Source organism: Serinus canaria, chromosome 1A (genome assembly GCF_022539315.1).
Source record: "Serinus canaria isolate serCan28SL12 chromosome 1A, serCan2020, whole genome shotgun sequence".
NCBI classification, from domain to species: domain Eukaryota; kingdom Metazoa; phylum Chordata; class Aves; order Passeriformes; family Fringillidae; genus Serinus; species Serinus canaria.
The window spans coordinates 11864527-11892380 of NC_066314.1; the positions used below are offsets into that span (position 1 = coordinate 11864527).

The following is a 27854-nucleotide window of genomic DNA, read 5'->3' on the forward strand; positions in this document are numbered from 1 at the left end:
AAAGCTGCCATAAATAAAGGCACAGGAGAATATAGTCTTAGAGCCTTATAAAAACTTTATTTAAGCCTTTTAATAAATCTGCACACATTCACACACACTCCCTCAAAAAAGGTCTGCCATAGCAGTTATGTCCTGCCTTCCCAAAAGGGTTTTAACAGCCATGTCTTGCAAATTCATCTGAAACACAGATCCTGCCCTGTGAGACTTTCACTGAGAATGATTTTAAGTTGAAAAGCTGGAGCCTAACAACTGCTCTGGGTAAAAAGCAGAGCTGTTTGTGCACTCAAGAAACATTGTAACTGCAATGTAGTTTTGAGTCCAAATTACCTTACTGAAACATCTCTAGAGCTCAGAGGTGCTGCTCCTTTCAGTGACATCCTTTGGCATACAGCTGAATTGCTATTCAATGACACGTTTAGTTTTTAATATACAATTCAAATAAAAAATATGCCAATTTTGTCTTTCACCAGAAGTCTTAACTACTTTTATTTTTGAAGCAAGCTCGACCCTTGTATAGAAACACAGTATTTTTAGAGACTTTCAGCAGTTTAGAACCCCCACTATTCAGCAGATAAGACTAGGATACTGATAATACTAATAGTTATGCCAGTTCATGACTGGCAAATAAAACCCCCACTATTTAATAAATAAAAATAAGAAAATTTTTGACAAACATTGAATCAGTACTTCCATGCAGCAACTCATACACAGGGAATATATAAAAAATATATTGTAAAAAAAAGATAAGACATCAAATAGAAAATACATTTTTACTATCTGGAGAAAACACGTTTACAACTATTTTCACCCTTTCCTTGAGGCTGTGTTTGGAAGCCAAGGAATGTGCTAGTCATAAAGAGGCCATTTATGATAGAGTTCAATAGCATTTTAAGAGCTAGAAAGAAGTAGCCTCATTAAAGTCACAAACTTGCACTAAGATTTCAACTGTAATAACCCTAGCTAATAACCAGCACAATATTTACAGAGAGACAAAGTAATTTTTTGTTGTAATCATTAACACTTGCAGTTTCTGTCAATTTTTGCCTAACAAATTTGTCCCCAACAATTCAGAAGCACACACCTTCCAAGCATAATTCTGGTTTCAAAAAGAGACAGGAGAGAGAATACAATGGCCAACAAAATTCTCATTATTCTGGCAGAAAGAGCTATGAAGCAACTATTGAAATGAAACCAAAGCAGTAATGGCTAGTACAGAAACAATAGATTCAGACAATCACTTATTTCCATTCATGACTTTAGATTATTTCTCTCCATTAAAGTTCTTGTTTTAATGGCTGAACATTCAGGTAAAACTGCTAAATGTTCAAATGCTTGAACAAGATGAACTTTGCCATTTAATTTATTTCTGCTGAATTCAAGGAAAACTCCTTAAATCTTCTTCATTCATGCTACGTTGTATGCAATTGTCTCTTACAAAAAGAGGCATCAGCACAGTATTACCATTAGGAGTACATATTATAGTATTTATATAGTGTTACAACTCAAGGAGAATGTTTCTTCCTTGCCTCATATTTTGTTCAATAAGCACTTCAAGAAAAGGAAAAGGCTGTGCTTCTCCAACACAACCATTTATTGTTTGGCGTACCATTAACACTTGAAATTCCATGGTAACCTTAACCCAGGTATTATCAGGCCCTGCCAATCCAAAAGTGGCTACAAAGGAAACAGTTGTCTCTTTGGCAGGCCTGTATCTTGACAAGACACAAAGACAAGAATACTACAGTGAAGTTACAAGAAAGCAAATTAAAGTACTCTTTTAATCAAACAGTTTGAAGTTTAGCCATTTTAAAATCATGAACATTTTGAGAAAATTTTTAATTCTGAAGACTCACAAAAGCTTGTACCTAAAGAATTAAGTAAAAGACATTCATTGTACATCCTCTCAAAACCAGTGTTGAAAACCTATGCCACTATACTCCTCATACTTTTACAATAAAGCCTTTACATATATTTTATTCTGTACATCAAAACCGCAGTTCAAATTTTAAATTATTTTCCAAGTAGTTGTAGGATGCCTTTTTTACATTTATAATGCAATCATTTCTGTAATTTTTATATTTTGAAGAGCAAAGAAAAAATTACCTCATATGAAGTGTATGATCAATCACCTAAAGGTCTTTAAGTACTCCACAACTTAAATTTGCCACACAGCTAATGTGCAAAATGCAGTCCTTCCTGCCAAATTTCAACAAATAGAAAGTTCCTCAAGTCAAGTGGTAGAATGAATCTGGTTCAGACAAGGGCCTTGTCAATCAAGCTGCTGATAAATTTAAAATAAACCTCAGCTGCCATTGCTTTGAAAAGATTAATATTTACAATCCAGAATGTACAAGTCGATAGTTTGTTTGGTAAACAATAGCACAGGGGTTTTTATCTGATCCACAAACAACTTTATTCAACACCTCCAGGTTCTGGATGACAGATTTACTTCCAGGTATTTCAGAAACACACAGGAACACCTTCAGATCCCACCTCAAGATCTTTATCTATAATTCTCATCTATGTGGAATATGTGACTCCACTTCCTTTCTTGGAAAAGGAAACTGTTCCAATCTGAGCTTCAAATTAAGTATTTGATATGGTGCCAATTCAAAAGAAGAGTATGTGAATTTCTACAGGAATTCAGTCCAGACTAGCCTCTTTAGTTTGTTTTCACAAGGAAAAATGTTAAAAAAAAAAAAAAAAAAAAAAAATCATCTGACTGAAAGGATTTCACAAGCAGAGTTTCTCAAAAGAACTTCCCAGACCAAGCAGGCATTTTCCTTCATGACCTCTCCAGGAAAGCAGTGCACACTGACAAACATTTGATAACAAACCAGAAGACAGTAAGAGATGAAAATGGGAATATAATATTAATCGAGTGAACCAACTTTCAGGGTAAAAGAAAAAAGAATAAACCTCAAAACTGTAAATAAAGTTGTAGGCTAGAAGTTATAATGAAGGAAACAGAAATGCATATCATAAATAACTAAGTGGCAACTCAAGACTTATAGAAGCAACCTAGGGAGAAAGGCACAGAATAGTTACTGACAACCTGTATTCAGTAGTTAGTCCAGCATGTTGGCAAGCTACAGATGGGACAATATAAAGAATCAACAGACAACAGGCCACAGAAAAAAAAGTTTTTCTTCTTAATTAACATAACAGGTTAGATTCTACTATTGCTCGCATTGCCTAAATGCACACAAAAAGTGTTAATAGCTTTTACATTTGTTTCTTGGTAACTCATATAAAACATGAATTCTTTTTTATGGTAACAGTTTTGGTTGTAATAGTCTGGTTTAATTTGGAGATACTTTCAAAGTAACCAAAGAATGCTAGCAAATATTAGCATCTTTCAGAGGAAAAAAAAGTAAAATCTATGTTTACTCTAGATAAGGAAGCAATATTTTCCTTTTAAAAACAGTCCCTTAACATTTAAGTCTAATACCCTCATCCTAAGCAATATCAGTCCATACTTTATATAACCCTTGTACCATTAAAGGGGCCTGAAAGACTTTTCTTTGTTTTTAAGTCCTAATTTAAGTTCCTTGAAATTGTCTCATTCTAATCACATTTACAAAGTTACCAGATGGTAAACAAATCCAAACCCAGTACATTATTGTTTAATGAGTAGTAGTGCAGAATAGTTTAAACACTTGAGAGATCAAACAATAATCTGCAGCAATAGTTAAGCATGACATCTCCTGCTGTCAAGCTTTAAGCAGTGTTTATTTTCTCTAATAAAGAAATGTGAATTTTATTACCTCAGAAACAAAATGTCTATTTTTGTCTTTAAAGAAATACTAACATTTTGATTAATATTTTCAGAAAGTTTGATTTCTAAGCACTGTTCTCTGCTTAGGAACATTCCTGGAAAATCTGTGGTTTTGTTAAATCTTCTGCTACTTGGTTCCCAGTTAAACTAACATGTCCAGGACAAGCTGCAAGGCAGCTATTAGGCAATAATTAGGCTTCAAATTTCATAGAAAGAACAGGCACAGAACTGGAGATAACTCAGAGGCACAGTCTGTGTCAGAGGTGAGAAGCTGGAACACCTGCTGAGAGTTGGGGTTGTTCAGCCTGGAGAAGAGAAGACTGCAAGGAGACCTTAGAGCAGCCAACACCAGAGATGCAGAGAGACTTGTTCCAAGGACATGTAGCCACAGGACATGGGCAATGGCTTCAAACTGCCCATGGCAGGGCCATTGGAATTAGATGATCTTTAAGGTCCTATCCAACCCAAACCACACAATGATTTTATGATCTACCTCTTGCTGTGCTCCACAGGTATCTTATGCTCTTCACAGAATGGGAGGACAACTGCCAATGCCCTAACTTGAATCATTTAATTACAAACAATCAAGGCTCACATGCTGGTGACTTGAAGGAACAAAAAACTCCAAAACCCAGCAACAAAACACAACTAACTACTTTGACTGCACAGACTTCCCTCCTTAAACTCCAGAAGTTACATAAAAATTGATTGGGCTTTTCCTTTTTTTCATTTGTCTGAACAACCCCAAGGATCTAAATGAAAGAAAAATTAAGTAAAAGTTTAGAAGACAGCCACTAAGCAGCAGTTCTCCTGCCCTGTGTCAGTGGAACCCATCCACTAGATGTCAGTGTCCTCTTGGGCAGAGGAAAACCTTGGATTCCAATGGAAAGAGGGCAGCTGGCAGTCCTTGGTTATCAGGCCAACTGTACGGGAGGAAATTCTTCTAAAGCATCCCTGGGCCACGGCAGAAGCAGCCAGTAACAGCAGCATTTGTGGGTAAGAGACACAGAACAAATATAGCACCAGACACAAAGCTCAGCCAATAGAGTTGAGAACCTCATGACTAAGAACTCTTTTGAGAAACATTAGTGACATTTTTCAGGATGCTGAACATGGGTGTTAAAAAACCTGAAAGATAAAGTTATTTCTGTTTCCTACTTCTTGAAATACTCCAAAACAACAAACAGCGGTTTTGGACAAAAAAACAAACTAAAAAACAAACCACAAGAATGGGTTCTACCTCTACTAAAATATAAGCCAGGCTTAAAGAAGCCTAGACTTGGAAGCAATAGTGTAAATTATTACAGCACAGTGTGAAATCCTCTGTGATAGGCATGAAACACCACGCCCTAAATAAAGGGCAGAGCCAAAGTTCAGGCACATTAAGTGACTGCTGTCAGAAGAAATGGGTAGAACTTTCTATTAACCTGCACTATATCTAGATATTAAGGCAAACTAAGTTTTGAACAGAATATTTCAGTTGGAAGAGACCTAAAATTATCATCTAGTCCAGCTGCCTGACCTCTTCTACGGTGTCTAAATTTAAGTCTGAAAGGAGAATACTGATATAAAAGGAATTTAAAACTTGACTGCAGGACCATACTTGTAAACCAATGACACCTCTACAAATTCTGTTGGGCTGATAGGCAGGGGTATGCCAGAGGGGAAGCAGCATCATGCATTGCAAAAGGAGACAGACAAACAAGGAAGGTGACAAAAAACAAGCCATGTTTTTTTGTTATATTTTAATACACCCAGAATTGTAAGAAACCTATACAAGGAAATTATCACTGTAGTGGTAGCACACACAAGAAAACTCTTGGTTCTTGTGGAGAAGACTGGGAAGGCTATGAAGTTGAAAAAAAAAAAGAAATTAAGTATTTCAGAGGGTTAAGAAGTACAGATTTCTTTCATTTTGAAGATATTGAATCAGGTTGCCAGACAATCTTTCAATCCCCCAGCAAGAAAAACACCTTGAAGCCAATTTGAATGAGTATAGGCTCTGGCTAAAGACACATCCTGAAGAACCACTTATAGTTACTGAGTTACTGCATGCTTGCATCTGTTATTCTTGCCAGACAGGAAAAGGCTAAAAAAAAAAATTCACCACAACTTTTTCTCTTAGGAAAAAAAAAAGGCAGGGGGGAAGTTGAATGAAAGGAAGTTATACAGAACTAAAAAAGTGAAACACTTGCAAGCAGTCCAGGGCCTGCTGTTGAAACATGCCAGGTAGCAGTACCTGCCACTGTCCTGACCAGGGATGGGCTCTGGTGTCTTGTGCTCATCAACCTGCTGCTACCATGGACACAATCTGAGCTTCTCCTCAGAATCTGCCATTGAGAAAGACTGGGAGGATGGCTCCATTCATTCCTGACATTCTCACAGTATCCTACAGTCACAATAAAGTATTAGACAAGGTGCATATTTGATTTGACACATTACATTGTTTTAATATGATGAAGAACCTGAAAAGTATCACATGATCCTAAAATTCATCTCATCTTCCTCCCTCATTACTAATATAACTATTGCACTAGGTACACCAGACTGCACTGCACTGCCTGGAAAGGATTAAAATAAAATAAAATAAAATAAAATCTCATTCATGTTATTATTTTCTCCCAACCACCACAACTGCAGTTAGGATCACTTGAACTGTTCATTTTTTTATAACCAAGTTATTTTTAAGGGACTGTGTCCTCTACTCAGATTCTATTTGCCTCATGCAAGTCTAAGACAGTTTTACCCTTTTGCTCTTACGCTGCAAATCCAAAGAAATCTCAAGAAAATTGCCCTCAATACAGAAATAACTCCAGCTTTTATTTCCCATGTGCATGTATGCCCTACAATAACACTGTGCTTGCTAGTCCATCTCTTTCCAAGATAATTGTTTTGATAATCTTAATGAACAAGTAGTACTTGAGAACAGCAAAAAAGGCAACCAGGGGAACATCCTGGCCAAATTCCAACTCTTCAGCACTTCCTGTAAGCCTTATTTTGACCATGTCTTCATCCACCTTGCTAACACTATTGCTTGGTCACACACAGTGATCTGTGGATTTATCTACTCATCTTCTTTCCTAATTATGAATATACCTATTGTACCATGTGTAGCAGATTCTAATTCCAAGAGCACTAAAATAAACCCACAGACCTCACACCTCCCCCCAAAAAACTCTAAAAATGTTTAGAACATTTTGAGATCCTTTCCATGCAGCAAAAGACCATCCCATTCATATTATTCAATTGTACCAAACGCCACAGCTATTAACATTCAACTAATTTACTGTGTTCAAGTATCAAGCCCATCATCTCAGCACAAGTAACCTTTACAAAGCAATACTTCTTTCATGGCTTATTGATTCTGATTTCATTATTATTAATTATGTACCTAAATGTTTAGCTAGCACCCAAACCCTGTGAATTACAATTGCTAAAGGGTTAGTGAGATTGAATGGAAACCACAGGTTTCTTATTTTAAGAAAAAGGAAAAAGCAGCTAAAGTAGATTCTAGGCTTTTCTACCTTGTAGAAAATGGCAAGTTACCACCTTGGATACAATTCTAAGGCATACTTCAGATTTTAAAGAAGCTTCCCTCTAGCTAAAACCACAAATGTCTAAACCGCTATTTATCTGCTTCCTTCCATCATACATTGCAGAAGCTAACAAATGGAATACAGGAAAGACAGGTTTTGATGATCTACATCATTATAAGATAAGGAGAGAGTGGGTTTTTTCTTTATAACTTTGGGATTCTTAAAGTTTGGTGTGAGCTATGCTTCATTAATGCAAGTCTGTTCAGCTTGCAGTACAATGAACTAACACAAGGACAGGGTTTCATTCTCACCCTACAGACAAGGGTCAGCTGGTTTGTCTTTCCTGTTTTTCCAGAGGCAATAATTAATATCAATGGCAACAGTTAATTATATATTGAGATTTTCTCTAACTGTTGCATCAAGTTTTAACAATATTTCACCTCTTAGCTTTTTTACTCCAATTCTGTCGCTTTAACCTTATTTCCTAAACCACTAATCTCCTTTATTGTCATTCCTTCCTCATCTCAGAGCAAACGCTGTCTGCACAGGAACTTGCTAGGGACACTGGCTGCAGCCCACACTTGCCCATCTAGGAACAGGAAAGCTGCTCTTTTCTTGGCTTGCATCTACACTTTAAAAAATTCTGAGCTGTGGTCAAATTCACATTCTAATTCTGGAAAACCAGAACCTATTTCAGCAAAGCCACAGAATCAACAATGTGACTTGGTGAGACACTGTCAGGGGACACTCTGGACGAGCAGCAGCCACTGGATTGGCATCACAAAGCCCCACTGCCTGCAGAGACCGGAGTCAGGCCTTGCTTGAATGCAAAATGCTGGTGACAGCTCCTGGCACAAGCAGAACTTCTTCCACATTTTTACTGTCTCTTTCACCTCAGTACATTGCTCAACATACATTAGTCATGGAGAGAGCAGCAGGCTGCCAACCTGCACACAAATAAGCCATGAACACCTTTCCTGCTTTAGGTCACCAAAATGCAATGCAATCTCCACAAACTCCTCATTTTGAACTGCTTCCTCCTAACCTTGACAATTCTCTGCTGCCTTCTCCATCAAAAGGTTGTTTTACCTCCCTCAAGAAACATACACATGAGAACATTTTACTACTGAACTTACATTTCTATTATTTGTAAGCATAATTAGGTGTCATTTCTCCAATCTTCAAATTTGTGAAAATGCTAGTCACAGCTCTTCAGAAAGACAAAATAAGTAGATAAAATACAGGAAAGGAAGAAAGTTGCATTACCAAAGTTATTTCCTCCAATCTATCAAAGCCACTCTCTGGAAAAGTAAAATAAGGAAGAAAGGAATTTAAAATTTCAGAAAGATAGCAAATATTATACCAAAGTGGGACATTAAAAAAAAAAAGGCAACTGGGAAAAATGAGACTACATAGCACTAAACAGCTTAAAAGGAACAAGTAGCATTGCTGCTTACAGCCATGAAAACTACGACTTGCTCTTGAGTGTAGAAACAGATGAGCCTTTAGTCAGAAAAAACCCAAACTTGTAAATTCCTGCAGATGTTGAGGACTGCCCATAGCAGTGTTTCTAGCTGGAAAACTGCTAGAAACACTGCTATGGGCAGTCTATCTATATTTCATGCAATATAGATATTGCATGAAATTTGGACTGGGGAGAAACAATGACCCTTTCCAAATATCAGCATTCCCTACAATTACTACTAGAAGAATTATTTAAGCACAGTTAAATAGGACTCAAAATTTTTCAATCTTATTTTCTCTTAATGGAAGTGGGAGCATTCCAAACCAAATCATACCTTTAAAAGACCTCAATTAATTTTCAACATGTCAGTTAAATCCAATCTCAACTTCTGTATCTGCTCCTGCAGTTTGACTTTAAAGAACAATAGCATTTCTCTAAAATGCCCTCTTTAATCCTTCAATTGTGACTTCCCTTAAAGGCTACCTTCTTCTCATTCCCAGTTTCTAGCACTGTGCATCAGTATTCCACTGGGCACCCAGAACAGCTATTAATGCTAATAAGCCCAGACAGGAATACACATTTGTTCTAAAGAGACAGTAACTGCATGACAAGTAATAGGATGAGACATACAGGATTGCTAAGTCCTGGCTTTAAAATGCAAAATACAGAAACACATACTCTACAGCCAAAGCAAATTAATTCACAGGAGCAGTGAAGTATCACAATGTCTTATCAGGATGCAAGTGCTCCTTATAGATGCATTATGGTGAATAGCACAGGATGTGAGCATGCTGAAGTACACCACTTACTAGAAGATTGCATCCTGGCCCCAGTGCAAGCCTCACTGCTGTTCCCTCTGAATACTGACTGCACTCCTTGGAGCTGTCAGGACTCAATATTTATTTCTGAATACTCAAATTAGGCTTTGGTCTCCATGAATCTCTGTAATAAACAAGCTTAGAAAACAGCTCAACACTACAGTGGCTCTTTTGAAAAAAGGGATCCATAAGCAATATTACCTGGTCCAATACAAACCCTGAAATATTATTCCTGGTGAAATGAACCATAACAAGAAAAATCATGAGGTACACTGCATGAACATTCTTACAAAGACCACTTAAACCAGTCTGGTTTAATCTCATTGTTCACAGTCATTAAATAAACAGTGACTATCAGAGCCAGGTAACATTTATAAATGTAACTTTCTCTTTAAGAGGATAACAAGGTCAATAAAATGAGTGGCTAAGCTACTCTGCTCTGAATTTAAAACCAAAACCTAAATAGACCAGCCAGTTCTACTCTGACCATTGAATTAAGGAAAAAAAAAAAAAACAAAAACAAAAAACCAAAACCCCCACACATATACTTTCTTATAGTCCAACAACTAATCATGCAATACTCACAAGCTTAAAAGAGTACTAAACTATACTACAGATAATCATTTACCTTCAGTTCATCAAATCCAAGACAAACTGCATGAAGCTAAAGCTTGTTCTGAGGAGCTTCTAGTCTGGAAGTGAGGCAAAGTTGAAGAGTATGAAACTTATTCATATGGTTTTCCACTCATCAAGCAATGGCTTCTGTCATCCAAAACCAGCAAAAACCAAAGATTTCAAAAAAATAAGGAAATCATTTTAGCAGCCCAGGGATAAGGTAGAACAAATAGAAATTAAAAAAAAAAAAAAACATCCAAACCTAGTAAAATTCAATCTCAACATAAAGAGAGGAGAAGAATTAAAACATTCAAGACAAATCAGAGTTGATATGGCTCAAAAATGCATATTGCAGTTTGCACAAGATCTGACAGAAGTACTGTGCCTAGTGGAAAACTACACACTTCATAGAATGATTCAACAACTAGCTGACATAAATACAGAATTCCTGAAGGATATCTTCTTTATGTAATGTCCAGAACCTAGATCCAATAAGCTAAAGACAAGTCAAAGACAAGAGTATGAATAAAAGAGGAAGCTCACATGAGCAAGCATTTCTGTCTTGTCTTCCACAAAAATCCTTCCCCCATGGCCTTCAAGATAACCTCCAGCAGCAAGTTGGATAGCTTCGATTTTGCAAGATGTGTTGTGAATTACAAGGGTTTTTCAAGCCCAGCTGGTAAATGAAAAGATTTTACATACTTAACTTTTCACACAATATGACAATCATATACCCAGTAACCTACCAACCACAGAAGGAGAGAAGGTTGGGATCTCCATCCAAACAGATCTGAAGCTCAGGCATATGAAGTTGGTGAGCTGCTGTGGTGGGTTAACCCTGGCCAAAGCCAGGTGCCCACCAAAGCCACTCTACCTCCTCCTCTGCAACTGAACAGGGTAGAGAAAAATACAATGAAAAGCTCGTGAGTTAAAGACAGAGAGATCACTCACTGACAGCCAAAACAGATTCAGACTTGGGCAAAACAGACTCAACTTGGGGATGTTAATGGAATTTATTACCAACAAATAATGAGAATTAAAACAAATATTAAAAACAAGCAAAATAAAGCCTCCTTCCCAGGCTCTATGTCTTCCTTCCAAGTAGAGCAGGGAGATGGGGAATGGGAGTGACAGTCAGTTCATTACAGTTCATTTTCTTCTGTCAATGCTCAGGGAGACTCCTGCTCCAGCATGGGATCCCTCTCACAGGAGACAGTTCTCCAGAAACTTCTCCAGCATGACCCTCTCAGCTGTCACAAATAAACACCAGATTCCAGTATCACACTAAAAAGAACCTGTTAGCAGAGGAAGGAGGGGCCAAAAAACCCCAAGATAATAGATAAATACTGTCTGCTTTGTTATAATTTTTCTTATTCAGGTGTTCCATGCAAACTATTTCATCTACACCATCAGTATACAACAATGGAAACTCCTGACTTCAGCAACAAGTTCTGGGGGTGTTAAAGTGGTAAGTAATACAACAGCCCAATAAAAAATAAACCACATGGCAATCATAGAACAGAAGAAAGTCATTTTTGCATTTATTTACAAAAGCCAATTCCGGTGCCTCCCTGACATGCCCTTCAAGATCCTCTATCTAGCAAAAAATCACAGTCAGTTTTAGCTCAAAACATACTGTCTCTAGAAATAAATAACTTCTTTACCTACTGATATACCTTCACTGAATTCCCGTTACTTCATTGCTGCTTTTCTCACTTCTAAACATATCCTGACCTCAGATATACTTAATATATCTGGAAGTTGTCTTTAGCTCTTATGGAGAAAGGTATCATCACTGAGATTTTTATATCCACATGCTTTCATTGGATGATCATATGGTCTTACTGTACCAGACAGGGAATACTTTTTCTATGAATATAGGAAGGGAAACCCATTATGTATGCTGTAAGGCTGGAGAAACAGGATGCTGGCTTCATTTTCACAGGATCACCAATTGAAACAGTGCTAATGCTTTCTAAATTGCCGTGCCAGAAAGACATGTTGCTAAAGCTTTGCACCAAAAGTACTGTGGTGTTTAATCATGTATAAGGTACAAATGCAAGCTCATGTTCAAGCTATTCCATATTAGAATTAGTTATGGAATTAGCTAGCATTTTAGAAAGAAATATTCTTTCCCTTTAAGAAATCACACTTATTTATGGCAATAGCTTGCTGACTTTGGGATACACATATTTTTTCAGTGTTATTGGTCTCTCATTTTAAATAATTTATCAACAGGCTATAGATTTCTGTAATTTGTAAAAAAAGACAACTAGGCTTCTCTGCCACAGTTTTACCTGCTCTCTTCAGAATAATAAAAATAGAAAGTTGACATCTCAGACAATTTGCAATCTGCATTGGTTGCATTTGCAACCACAAAAGGGAAAAGAAATGAAAGCTCCCATTTCATCATCTTAGTCAAAATATTAAGAACATAGATGGTACCAGCTGAAGCAACTGTAGCAGTGTTACTACAGAATGCCAGGGCAACTTCCACAGCAGTTCTGTAGAACAGCCTCTGGAAAAGTTCTTCTGTTTATAAGGAAAACATAAAAGGTTGTGATAGAGCTTAACCTGCAGCTTAATAACACTTCAGAACACTCAGTTAGAAAAGCAGACTCATACCAAAGCTTTAAGGGCCAGTGTAGCACTTAATGCAATTCTGTAGCAAAGAGCTATTAAAGCAAACAACATATATTTCTCCCTTCTGGGCCTAGTCTTCATGAAGTAGGAATAACAGAAAAATAAAGCACCTATAAAACACCATATTTCTTTACTAAAGTAAATTCCAGTGTGTGCCTACAGTACTTTCCAAGTCCTTTCTACCTGCCTAAAACCAGTCATTTTTCACCATTAACATTTTCATATAGTTCCCTATATGTCCATTAACATCACTGTTCGTTTATACAACCTCAAAGAAAATGAGTTAAAATTGATTTTACAGTCTAATTTGGTCATAATAAAAATCCACACTGTTTTGTGTAACCACCTAAACTACTAAAGTTGAAATCTTAGAAGTAACTGTTGAATACTTAGAGCTATCTGAGGACATTCATGGTATCTAAGAGATTATTTCCTTCCTTTAGCAGTTTGTGCAATAGGGGTGCTGCCCTATAGACAATTTATAATTAATTCAACTCTGAAGGAATTCTCAGTTTCTTGCAGCAGTTCAACTAACCTACATATACCCTTCCCTCCAGAAGAGTGTTTCATTTTCCAGGTTTATTTTGAGCAAAATGTTTCCCCTGAGTATTCCTACTGGACAACTGTATTCATTTCAATTAACAATTACCTATTGGCTAAAATAATCAGAATATACAAGAGGGAGTAAGTAATAAAGAAAGCATTCCAGCTGTAACCCTGTTTCCCACGCATGAAGATTAAGATTCAAGTAGAAAATATAGGAAGAATTAAAACTTATTTTCTACACATGTAAAAACAGTTAAAAAAAAGAGCTGTGCACTGCAAACATGCAGGACATGATACATTTACCACTGAGACATCTCCATGATTAATTTTACTCACAGAGCAGCCAGTCATCAGTTTCCAACCTGGCCTACCCACAGTCTGAGAGCAGTGCACTATTCCTATCACTTGTTCTTCTGTCTGTTCTGCTTTTTATATTAATCCATCTCTCAGTTTTGTGCAGTGAAACAACTAGACAACTAATCCAATAAGAACCTTTGTCTTAGTAGGAAGCTATACCCAAGTATCACATATGCTACCCACACACTTGAGGAAAAAAAGACATTCTTCCATCACAGGGTTATACATTACAGAGTCAAACATAATCAAATAACAAGTGAAACATTTAGGACAGAGTAGAACACTATTCAGGCTTCTCAAGAGCAGTGCAATTCCCACAGCAATCAGTCATTTAAACAGGATGCATAATCTACACTGACAGGTCCTCTGAACACTTGGACAGGAAACCCATGAAACATCCTTTCAGTCTGGAACCAAGTTGTTCAAAGATAGCTGTGTCCTCCAAGAACTACCAGGAGAATAAAAAATGCCATACTCTCATAATGGAAGACAAAATGTATTTTAAAATGTAATCAACAATGGAAAACAATATGAAAATTCTGGAACAGGCCCCAGAGACTCTCAAATGTGACAAATAGCTGGAAATCATGCCAGTAAGTCCAGGAAAAATGTGCATGAACCAGAACCTAGAACTAGTCTAGCTCAGCACAAGAAATTAATTTCTCATCCATGATATTGACCCTAAAGCAAATCAGATAGCAAGGATAGCACAACAGCAGAGGTGCTGACTGCTCAATATCAATAAAAGCAGGAACATAAGACATCACTCATCACCACATTCCTTTCAGCCTCTCTTTGGTGTATTAATTGCCCAGAGGAACAAGCCTTGCCAGCTGAAAGATGGTCATTTACCTCTCCAGACCCCCAAAAACCCCCACTCTTCCACTGATCCACATAGAAGCTGTTCTTCTAATGATCACAAAGACTACAAAACATCTGTGTGTTTTCAGAAGAAAAACAAAAAGCAGATATCACCCACATGAGGAAGCAAGAATGACAAGACAGCAGGACAAATGCAGCAAGATGTAAAATTGTTTAAGAGGACACCACTGTACTCTGACCTTAGAAAAACAAACTCAGCTACACCTTATGAGACTACATAAAAAGGAAGTTAATGTAAAAAAGTTTTTTTTAAAATGACAAGTTCAGTGTCATAACTAAATGAAAGAGATTAAAGTAGTACATATATTCCTTAAAGCAACATGGTTTTAACTAAGCTAACTTCCCCTTAGAGGATGGTGCTTTCCAAACCATGACTTTAGACATCAAAAATCATAGCAAAGATCAGGCAATTAAAAATAATTCAATATTGTTTAGGAATCAAGGCCTGCTTTCCAATATGTAAAACATGAAGCATATAGACCTTCTGTCAAAAAGGAAGGAACACAAGTTATATGGATACCTTTAACAATTGTGTTAAGATTTCTCCAAATCACAACAAATTAAAAGTACCACAATCCAACCAATCCATGCAGCACTTAAAACTTACAGTCTACTCATGTAGTTGTCCTTGGCCTATTCCTAACACTAGGCAATTAAATTCTTTCTGTAGAACTAAGGGAGCTCAGAAGTAAAATTAATAAAGAAAATTAACTGTCTGAAGCATTATGGTAGGATTTCCTTCAAAATTATTGATGCTTCCTTACAGAAATCTGAATGAATGAATGAAACATATTTCTTTATTTGCTTTGTTCCTAATGACATGTGTAGCCCATGAGGCAACATCATTCATAGCTTCAGTCATCTTGTAATAGGCAGATATTTTCCCCCATTGAAGTAACTGCCTTGTTACTTTTTAGAGCTGCTAATTCAATTCTTCTAGGTTTTACTTTCACAAGACACTTCCATTAGGACAATATTATCTTTAAGTCTTCCCATAAATTAACACCAATAAAATTGCCTTTTAAAGAAATTAAAAGTACTGGCTTGTAGGAGGACAGATAGGAGCAAAAAATAGGTCAACTAAACTAGGTCATCCATTTATACCTCTATTTATCTGGTACCTTTTGGGAAACATTTTTCTCTACTTGATCTTTTTAGCTGTGTAAGAATTTTTTCATTCTAAAGCTGATGACAAAACAGCAGCTAGAACAAGGCCCTCAGGGACACAAGCAGTAACCTTCCTGTGCAAACCTCAGTGACTGAAACATCCTGACACCAGCACTCAGAGATACTTGAAAACAAGTTTCCAACCCAGAATGACAGTCCCAAAGCCTGCCAGTCCTGACTGTACTCTAGTGCTCTTACAACTCATTCCTTACCTTGCTGCACTCCCAGCTTTCCTAGTAAAGCTACTGGCTTTGCACTCATATTGTCTCACCAATATTGGGTTTGAACACAATCTGGTTTCTTGAAGGTGCAGAGGGACTCCAGACACAGCTCCAACAATACAGCTGCTCTCTGTGCTCCAAGTTCCAGATCCAAAACTCCATAGCCATACCAGAGTGCTCTCTTTTCATAAACACATTCTGATTGCTCAAATTTGAAAAAATAATTCACGAGTTAAGTTTATATTAGCAAGTTTTTTTGCCGGATGAAGCAGGAAAACAAAGAGCTTAATTTCTCTGCAACACTCACGTGCTAGTTAAAAGATACAGAAATGCAGGTCCATGCTTCATTAAGGGCAAAAACACACAGCTGAGTTATCCAAGCTTGTGCTGGCATAACCATAGCAATTGTGGAGTACAACAGCTTGAGGAAAACACCAGGATACAAACAATGCACTTCCTAATGGCACAAAGAGCTCCCGCTCTACCTAATTCATTTGTGCTTTACTCAGTTCCGTATCTGACCTTTAACACTGATGCCTCTCCCTAACTGAAGGGCTGCTATATAAGGCCAAGAAAAAAAACATCATCTACCATCTGATTTCAGTTCTAGAAATGCATACCCAAGGTACTGCTACAGTTTCACATTTTCCCAACACTAAGAAATGCATTACTATTTTCCCTATGCCAAAAAGTTCTTTGCACTAAGCATACTATAGCTAAACTGTAGCAGTACACAATGGAAAATCCACAAATCTTAAATAGTAACAGTGAAGTAGATAGAACATAATTTCTGTTTATGACAAACTAATGGTTTTAAGAGAAATAATATAGAAGCCTCAGACTTTTGTTGCACTCATGATGAACAAATGTATACACATTAGATAATCTGAATATCTGCTTACCCTTCCCCTGCTTGCAGAGCTGGTAACTTATACTTACCTATAACAGCATCAAGGAAAAACAACCTGAACCTACTGTAATTCTCAAGTAAATTACATGCAATCCAAACCAAGAAATTCATACATCAGTGACACACATGCAGGGTACTACACAGACTTACAACCACGATTATACAAATACATAAGCATGTACATGGAGCTACAGAACTATAGATTAGGGTCTAAGGTTGATGAATTATGGTCACATGAGACATATCCATATATAGGTATTTACTGATATGTATCTATCTATATAACATAAATAACTAAATACAGAAAAAGGTGCTGTAGAATTGAGGTAAGAATAAAAACAAAGTATGTATTTGACATGCTATTTAAATTATTTGGATTGCATGTAGTATACCATGAGGTGCAAGGTCAACATTACCATTTGCTCCTCCTGAACAATTCCTTAATATTCTGCAAAATTCATAAACAACCCTTTATTCCAGGAGAACAGTAGACTTATACACTGCTGTCTTTCGAAAATGAGCAAACAGAACTTATTACCACACAAGCTATTTGACACAACCCAGAGCATTGCCTAACTGACTTGGTTTAGTTTCATGTGCTGAAAGAACAGCAATTTTAGGCAGAGTTTGCAAGTTCCTATACCCCAGGGTCACTACAACAGCTTTGTGGCTGTGTTCAACCACCTCTACGAAAATTCAGAATGGCATCTTTGAAGCAACAGAAACAGCACTCATTTCCTCAGAAGGGGACAAAGAAGCTGAATATTTAAACTGAATGACCCTTCATGCAAAACTGTATTTTCATATAACATTGAATGAACAGTGTTTCACAAAATTTGAGAAGCCTCTAAAGTCTGGGCTTACTGAAATGACTATTCAGTGACATTGCTCCAACCAGATTTGGTCCATGTAAAAGAAGCTTTATGAATGGCCTCGATGACTACAACCACACACAATGAAGTCATGTGCTGGGGTGTGCCCCCCACAGACAAATTAACAGCATCTAGCTGAAATATGTAAATGGAAACAAAACTTTAAAAATACATTTACATGCAAATTTAAACATAACATGAAAGGTGACTACTAACAGATCCATTATTTAACCCTGAAATGATAAAAATGCACAAGGCATATCTGAAGTGACAGTTGCCTATGACCTATTAACTCATTGCTAAGAGCAGAGTTCCTTATGACTGATCAGCTGTACGACACACTTACGGGTCATTTTCTCCAAGGCAATTACCCCTTCTGTCACACTCTAGGGAAAGTAAGTGCTCCAAACAGATTTTTCAAAAGAACCCAATTCACAAGAATTCCATGCAAACCTCTGCTTACACCAATTAAATCTTGGATTTGAAGTTTCAAGAAACAGTTTACCATCTAGTTGATTCTACCAAAGCATGTTTCCCAGTTTAACCTTTACAGATACAAATATCTCTTGAAAAAGACAGCATGCATTTTATAACACAAAGCATTGGTGTTTCTAACAACATATTACAAGCACCAAACTCATTAAATAGATACTAGAAAACACCACTTCCAAAAATGTCAATATGGTGGGATCTTAAAAAACTGCAGAGATAGTAAAAAAAAGAAATGTTTTATAAGTTTCCAGATTATATGCCTGTCTTATAAATTTGAAAAGTATCTTCACAGATACTCAAGAGGTGCACTAATAGCATTTGAATCAGAAAGGCTTATGCAAATGCACATGAATACACAGACAAGCTTTAAGAGGGGCATTTCTGAAGTGCTACAGTTGAATAGGTATTTCTCACATCCCTAATGCTGCTTCAGAACCAGAACAAAATCTCTGTCATGACTGGCATCAGTATGTGGACTTTCACTGTGTATCTTAGTGGTTTTAATCAGTGATTTAATACAGTGTAAACTGTTCACTCATTTTAAGCAGCCTTTAGGCACTTAAGAATTTGTGCCTTTTCCTAAAAAAATTACAAAAAAACAAAACAAAGACGAAAGCCTCAAAAAACGCACAAAGCGAGTTTTATAACATCTGGTGTAGCACTTCCTATGATCAGCTACATTTTATCCTTACAATTCAAGCCCATTCTACCTCCCATTTTTTTAAATAGAATTTTCACAAAACAATCAGTTAGAAGTGCTTAAATATAAAAATGTCAAAACTAACACCATCTAGATGTAAAAAGCATAGAAACTCATTTTTTACCTGTTTCAAACCATTCAAATTCCCTTTCACACTTCAGAAAACAGCAACTTGAGTACTTTACTGTTTCCAAACCTAAAAGTTTCATATTAGACAAATTGAACAGAACACAGACACACAATATTCAGTTGAGTTAGTTACCTGTGCCCTCTTGAATGAAAGGTACAGAGATCTGTGACCAGGTGTAACAGTTATTAAAAAAATTATTATTATTTAGACTGATGATCCAAGACAAAACCATTTTTACACCACTACATCCAAACAGCAGCTGAGGGTCATCTACACAGCATCCATCACACAAAAAAAAACCCCACATTCTCAGCCATACATGGTGTTCCATGACAACACATCAGCCAGATATATAACTCAAAATATGAAGCAAGACTGTCATACACTACAAAGCTATTGAAACATCTGATTTTTGAAGGTAAAACTTCACACTATTCATATTTCAGTTCTCCTATAACAATGGCAGTCTACATCAAACATGAGAAATGAGTGTCAGGATGCTTTTGTCATGACTATAACGTAAGAAAACTTAAATGCGTTAATCGTGGGTAGATTAAAATTTAAAAATAAATCAGCAAATACTATTGATCAATATCTTTCTAAATTCTAGAGTAGCTGTTTTCTGTTCTTCCATATGGAACTTTGACTTCCAACCTTTGTTTGATGTAATACACATGTTCATTATAAAAAAATCAGAACCTAGACCATGCTGGTTATAGCCATACAGCATGAAACACCAAGAGGAAGCAATCTATACTTATTTCTTTCTAACCAAATAGCAATATCAGCAAAAACACAGGAAAAAATATACTCCTGGATGTACTGCAACCCTGGTAGCAAAGTCCTAACCTATATTATTTTAGGGAAAAGCCCACTTGCTCCATATCCACATACACATGATCACTGGCAAGGCTTACAGACATGTCTGTCCTGTTTTCAGACTATCCACTTCATTTAATCCTAACTGTGCACACCCAGAGTACTGAAGTGATCTACTAATAAGTCCTGCTTACTTCCTAGTGCAAATTAATTAACTGCATTTGATTTCCAGTAACAAACTTGCTACTGGTGTCCAGATCATAGAGTTTATCTTGCTGTTGGGGGGAGGTGGAGAGGCACTGGTGGAGTGGGTAATAATCAACTTTCCATCTTCCAAGAGGAAGTTGTTTCCAGGTATGTCAATGGCATTATTAAATTGCAGTCTTAGTCATCTACACTCTGGACTTTCAAAAGCAATCAGCCAGGCTTATCAGCCTACCTGTGCACACCTCTAGCTTCTCTACCCTCTCCTCCAGGACTCCTGGGCACCCAGCCTGTACTTTTAGTTCATTCACTCAGGCCTATGTACAACTCTCTAAGCCTATCACTCAACACATTCAAAGGCAATAAAGACCTAAAATAAAGAATTGTTTTCATTTGCATTCACCCACTATTCCATTCATATTTTAGATTCCATTTTGACTTGGAAATGAAGCGATGAGTAACAGCAATTCCTATTCCACAAACTTGCCACTATTTGAACAGCCACAGAACATCCTGCACTTAAATGAGATAACACAACTTCCTCCCTTCTCACCCCTCAAAAAACATCTACTCATTCTTTAACTGAACAGAATACTGAAACTTATATCCCCTTTACCTCTTTTTCCTTCTAACTTTTCAATCATTTCAAAGAGGACCTAGGCACTGCTCTGTTAAGACAGCCAAATACATCCCAAAACTCATAGCCCAAAAATCCCAAAATACCCCAGTACATTCATAGTGAAAAACCCTTAAAAATCAGCAATTATGATTTTTGTCATCACACTAATTTATGTCTGCTTTATTACATAAAGGTGAATATTAGAATTGAAGATCCTAATATCCTGGTTTTCCTTTAATTTCTGATAGAAAAATCAAATATGAAAGTTTGAAATACAAAATGTTAAAGGACAAAAGAAATTTTCAACACAATTCTCCCCAAAACATTTAACACTCTCTCAGGTAATACATCTTTCTCCTGAAATGTCTTGCCCATTAGATCCTATAATCCTGTTTTTCCATTTTAACCCATATTCTCTTTTCTTGCTGCTGCAGGAAAGCAATGGGAAAACTCACTGTCTATGCTGTTGAAAGCTACAAAAACAACATGCTGTCAAATAGAGAAATTGAAACAAAAGCTATTTTTCTATACAGGGATGCCAATGCTTCAAAGAAAGGATGATAAAAATATTTATTATATATCATTTGACTACAACAAAACTAAAACATCAGGATAATTGTCAGATATTAAATGGTAGAGGTGGATTAGGTGATCTAGAACAAAGTACATAACACAGAGATTATTAAAAATGTCCCTCATTTTGCACTAGTCTAGACCAGCCTTTCTATAAAGTACATATAATTTACATGAACAAGACAGGCTCATCAAGGCAAGATGTCAATTCGTGTTAAATAGCAATTATATTATTAAAACTATGACTTAATAAAAAGCTTCTGTCAAATTCTGTAACCTTTAAGCTCTCATGTGAAGATTTAAAAGGTCCTATCGCTCCAATGGCCTTCTTCACTTCACACTTTTCTCTCTTCCTTTCCCACACGCTCAGATGTTTCAGCAGCATACTTTTAGCATTTGCAAAATCCTGCCCAAAGAGCGTGGCCGATTTCCCACGGGCTCCCTCCCCACCCTGGATGAACTCGCTACTTCCCAAAGTCCACTTCCTCTTCCACCCCTGGACCTGCCAGCGCTCCCAACGCCCCTCCGCCTTGCGCAACATCCGCGGCCTCCTCCCCACATTTCGGACAATCTCCGATGCCACACTTACATTGAGATTTTTTAAAATTTTTTTTGTTCCCAGACCACTAGCACAGACTGACAGCTTAAAGGGCTAACGATGTGCTTTTAATTCCAAAGAGCCGCACATAATAAAACGAGCTGCAAAGACAGATACGGAGGGCACTAACCCGCTCTCCTTCAGCTCTTCTGCGGGTCAAACTGCATTGTGATATTAAGTATTTAAATGATATTGAAAAGCGCCAGCAACATCTGCCCAATCAAAATTATTGTTCACAGCTCAGACGACCAATTCAAAAGATAAAACTCCCGAGATATTGTAACAGCCCGATAAAACAGCTAAAATAAACCAGGAAAAGCACTAATTCTCCGAGAGAATTTTTCCCCGAGCGCACACGTAAACCAAAGGCTGACGGTGAACTGATCTGGAAGGAAGAAAGGACGAGGGATACAGGGAGGGCTGCGATGGGGGATGGGAGACGTTAGCGAAGGGAAGATGAATATTCCTCCAAGGACTATCAATACGTTTAACACATCTCCTCGGAAAGAAGAGAAATCTCAAGCAGGCAGCTACAGGGGCAAATAAAAGGGGAAGGAGTGCCCGATTATCCCCAGCTGACATCACAGAAGGCAACGCTGCAGAAAAGGGGCTGCCAGGGCGAGGAAGCGCTCGCAGCCCCCCCGCCTCGCCTCTGTCCCCTTTATGTGCTCGGGGAAGCAGCGGGGCGGCTGGACGAGGAGCCTCCCACCCGGTTAATTTTGCAAGAGCCGATGACCACCAGCTCCCCAGGAGCGGGGAAGGGCCGGGGCCGCGGTGACAAACCTCTCGGGGCTGGAGGGCAGGAAGGAGGCTGAATCCAGGCGGACACTCTCCCTCCCCCCGCCGAGCTCCGAAGTGGCGGTGGGCACAGGGAGCCGGCCGAGCCCCGGGGCACACAATAGCAGGTCACCCCCGGGGATGCGAGTCCGCCCGCCCCGACACCCCCCCGCTGGCGGGGGATGGGGAAGGGGCTGTGGGTCACCCCCCCGCCCCGGGGGCGGCAGGAGCCCCGCCCGCCCCACCCGTGCCACCGCCCCTCACCATGAAGTCGCTGGCGAAGTTGTCCTCCCCATTGTGGTCCGTGTCCTTCATGGCCTGGACTCGCTTAATGAATTTCCTCAGGATCTCCTCCTGGCTCATCCTGCCCTGCCGGCCGCCCTGCGGAGCGGGAGCCCCGGCCGCCCGCCCGCTCTCCGCCCGGAGCCCCCTCCGCCGCACGACCCGTCACCCGACTGCCTTCCTTCCCCTCCCTGCCTCGCCTCTCCCCCGCCCGGGCCTGCCGCGGCCTGCTGGCCCCACTCTGGCTCCGCTCCCGCCCCGCTCACGGCCGCCCGGCCGCCCGCTCCATCCTCCCCTCCCTCCGCCCGACCCTCCCTGGAGCAGCAGACACGGACACGACACGGCCCCTCCTCCTCCCGCCACGCGCACGCGCGGCGGCCGCCCCGCCCCGCCCCGCCCTCTCCCTTGTGCCCCGCCCCGACCAGGCAGCGCTCTGCCCCCATTGGATCTTCGGACCGTCGCCTCGCCCTATTGGCGGCCGCCCACGCCAATCACGGCCGGCCGGGCTTCGAGGGAGCGCTCTCTGGGCTCCACGCCTCGCCCTCTCCCACTGCCCCACCCTCCCCCTGTTTCCCATGGATGGGACCGCCCGAAGGGCGCCTCATGGAGCGCTGGAAGGGACCACTTGGCGCGCGAGGGGGAAGCTGAGCTGAGCTGAGCTGAGCTGAGCTGAGCGGAGCGCGGTTTCCCCTGGCTGGAGCACAATGGGCGGCGGTGGGTGCCCGCGGCGCCGCGCCGGGAGGCAGCGGCATGTCGGGACATGTAGTCGTGACAGTGCCGTGTCACAGGGCTGGGGGCTCACGAAGCATCCTACTGAAACTCTCGGGTCTGAAGGGTCCCGCCCAGGGTGGGAAGCCCGTAGCCGTGGGACGTGCCGGGGGTCCCTGCCGCGGCAGTGCCGAGGCGCGACGGCGGTGGACGCCGGGCAGCGGGAAGATGGCGGGGCGGGACAGGGGACGGGCCCGGACACCTGGTCGGGGACCGCTGCTCGCGTATATGTATGTATGTATATTAAGTGTATATATATACATGTGTGTGTATTTATATTAATTTTTCATATATATATATGTATATGTAAGTGTGTACTCTTTATGAAGTGTGTATATATATGTGTATGTGTGTGCGGATAGATAGATAGATAGATAGATAGATAGATAGATAGATGGATAGAAGGATAGATAGATAGATTAGATAGATGATAGATAGAAGTGCCGCCGGCAGGTGTCTGCAGGCTCCGGGGCGGTGCCAGGCGGGGAGAGGTCCCGCAACCCTCGGCACCGCAGCGAGAGGGCTCAGGCACCTCGTGCCTTCCTATTTTAAACATAGCCTAAAATCTCTGCCTTACGTGGTGCTGGAGGATTTGGCAATGTGCTCTCTCGTTCCTAATGTTATATGGAAAAGTTAAACTCCTTCATGTTTGGTGTCCTGATGACATTTATTACTTCTGCTTAAACAAAGTAAAGCGATTGTAGAGGTGTGCGTATGTATAGCCTTATAGCTTAATAAATATTCCAAGTGAGGTCAGTTAAAATGTAGTTTAATTGTTGAAGATCTACACAGCCTTGAGGGATGCTGTTGATCCAGTAAAAGTTTGTCACAGTTTTTGTGTGACATCTAGATGACAAAGGTCCAAGCTGAGAAGCATAACCCGGCGAAGTCACTCCTGCCCGTTCCCTACCGCTCGCTCCCTGCCCCGGGAGAGTGTGGTGCTTGCAGTGCCACCAACACAGCCCCTGTCAGACAGGACATCGAACCGGCTCAGGGAACTCACTCAGCTGCAATATAAATCCATAGAAAACCGGTGTGTTTTCTTCTCTGATCATTCCATTAATTCTTTTGGCTTTGTTTCCAAAAGAAACCTACAAAAGCTTGATCCTCCTGTGTTGGTGTAAGATATTATTGTTTTAGAAGGCTCACAAAGAATACCACTTCCACACCAGAATCAATGGCACATTACCACCCTCAGCCCAATTCATTGCCCACTAACTCACCATCTTCCTAGTGGAGGCAAGTTTTGAGATAGGGTGTAGGAGACTGAACTGAAGCTGCTGATGCATGGACACACATTTCCTGCTCCTGCATCTGCTGCAGACACAGCCATCTCTGGCAGAGGGGTAGGCTGGAAAATTGAGAGGCTTAGCATTTTCACATGACTTACTGCAGACTTCAGCATCTTATTAAGGGTTTGGGGTTTTTAGCTGTTGATGTTCATCAGCTAATGTATAGGAGAGAGACATAAGGACACATGAAGGAGCTGGGAAAGGGCATCAGCTCTGTGCTGAGGTTTAGTGAAGCCTTTAGTGAGCACTCCCCACAAACACATCAGCTGTCAGTGCTCAGTCTTCTCTCCATGTCCTTTGCACCAGCTTCCATAATAAGCTAGTCAATTGACCCTGAAAAGCCACAAGGATATTAGCTTTTCTTGTTTTAATTCTTCTCTTCCTTCTCCTTTTTCAAACCTCCTTTTCTGCAATACCAAAAAGCAGCTTAAAAGGGAAAGACAGAAATTAGAGAACTGAGACCACAAGGAGAGCTGGGGCTTGGATCATCAGATAGTTTTTCTATGCTACCTTGCTGGATTTCCATCTGCTTCGGAAGGTTTCTGTTTGCTCAGCAGTTGTCCTGGCAAACCTGCTCCCAGTGCCAGATGGCAGGTAACTTCAAAAAAGTGATACCTGAGACTACACAACCAATTAAGGAAGTCTTTAATGTTGTATAGTTTTCTTCATTTAGTCACACAACTGAGTTATAGAGGAGGAAAAGAAATATGATGAACCCGATATCATTATTGCCTGACATGGAAAGGACCCAGCTGTCAGTCTGGCCTCATTGACAATCTGCAACTCAACTGTAACAAACTGTTGTAAACCAGCAAGTGTAACCGTGGCCTTTCATTTGGTTTAACTGATAAGGAGGTTATCAGTCTCAGAAGACAAAAAAAGCCCCCAAAATAGGCATGTGTCACTAGCTAGAACAAAGGTAAACATGAAACAAAGAAATTAGAAATGGCATGGAGAACTGTGCCTGGCACTGTCTGCCTGTGCATGCGTACCTGTACCTGTGAGAGCTGCAAACCAAATAGCACCAGTTTTATCTCCCACAGCCCTGCAAATGGTGCATGAAGTTGTCTCATGTCTGTGCTATGAACAGACACCTCAAGCCTCAGCAGCAAAAATAGCATTTTAACTCAGGCTTTTGATCTGAGGCTCACACTATCTGGGTTAACCCCAGACATCTGACCAATGCAGCATGTGTGCATGAGTGCCTATTTGTGTAGCCGTAGGAGAGGGGTGGAAAAACAGACACACAGCGTGAATTACTCACCCTAGAGATAGAACAGGAAGTTTCAACCCAAATCTGTAAAAGAAAATTCTAGTTTTGTCTTAACAATTCATATAAGTATGGTCCTTGAAGAAAAGCAAGTAAATCACCTACACCTTCTCTGCTATAATCTCATTTTGCCTTGCCATGCACTACTCCAGCGGCAGCAGGGAAAGCAGTCAGACACTTTTTTCTGTTTCAAGGTGGCTTCTCATGTTCCACAAGGTGAACATGGTGTAAATTGGTAAATGCACTTCCTGGCCTGCATACCATGGTGCTGCTCAGTCAATGGGTGGGACTACCACACATCCCAGTTTACCAACCTTCAGAGGCTTCCCTCAAGCTGAGATGGAGCACAGGCTCACATCAAAGCTGTTTGGCTTCAGTGCCTCTGTGGCTTGGAGCTGTGTTCAAAACCCAGCAGATATCTACCCAAAAGTATGTTTCAGAAAGAAATCAAAGAACAGGGGTGGGAGGGAAGGCTGAAAGAACCCTACAGCTCTGAGTAAGGGCATCACCTCTGACAGTTTTAATACCTCCTTTGTCCAGCAAAACAAGACCTTGTGTATTCCTCGTAGTTTTGTGTGACTACATTACAATGATTGCTCACTTTCTCACTGGTTTCTTCTCCCCTTTGCAATAATCTGCAGACTCATGGACTTTCACTATTTGGAGTAATGCAAAAGAACCATAATGCACCATAACACTTTATGTTGTTGTATAATAATAATGCAATACTGAAATTATAATTAAATTATGAGAAATATATCCTATATATGAAAGCCCAATTCATTTTATCTATACTGGGTGTCTGAAAAGTTTTTGTAATCAAAATTATTTAGAATAAAAAATAGATATTAGCATTTATAGATTTCATAATAACACTCCTGAAATATACTTTAGGTGCAGTTAGTTTGAAGTTTTCAAAAAATGTGGTGTTTCAATGGAAAATGCTGTTTCTGTAAAAGTTACATTTTCCACAGGAAACAATTTTGCCAATGTTTTTCTGCTTTCCGACAAAAACAATGCACTGTTGTACTTACAGATGCAGAAATGTCTTTACCATTGAAGTCAGCACAACTTGAGTTAGGGACTCAGCACATGAAAGAACTGGAGCATGGAGTATAAATGCCAGGAAGCTGTTGAACAGCTCAAGGGTACACATAAAAACTAAGTCCAAGCGAAACATTTGTCTTTGATCTGACAAACTGAAATGTAATGTGTCTTTCCACAAATGTCAAAATGTTTCATGCTGGTTGAAAATAGTTAAATGAAACATTCAGGAATATCAGGATCACATACTTTTTGTATACTCTTATCCACAAAACATTTCAGTATTTAGTCACTTTTGTTTCCGAAGAGGATAAAAATACTGTATCAAGTTGTCTGGCCGATCTTCGGCTACAATTTAACCACTTAGATTATTAGTAACAAATGAAAAGACAGCAACCCCCATGGAGTCTTAAACTTCTAATTTGGGAAACAAAAGGAATTGTGGACAATAGATTGGAGTGAGATGCATAGTATCC

At 39.5% G+C, this 27854-nt stretch overlaps 1 protein-coding gene across 3 annotated transcripts in view; it reads right to left on the minus strand.

Annotated features, from left to right (window-relative positions):
- PTPN12 (protein tyrosine phosphatase non-receptor type 12) overlaps positions 1–23337 on the minus strand; it is a 69569-nt gene extending 46232 nt beyond the window's left edge. The window contains exon 1 of one of the 3 annotated variants that reach the window (XM_018910308.3): positions 22987–23335. In XM_018910308.3, the coding sequence (XP_018765853.1) occupies positions 22987–23085 (99 nt within the window). In that variant the 5' untranslated portion in view covers positions 23086–23335. Of the gene's footprint in view, positions 1–22986 lie in introns of all 3 variants that reach the window. The other 2 variants (XM_009086854.4, XM_050984150.1) reach the window with 2 other exon arrangements.
- Positions 23338–27854: the final 4517 nt, after the last annotated feature.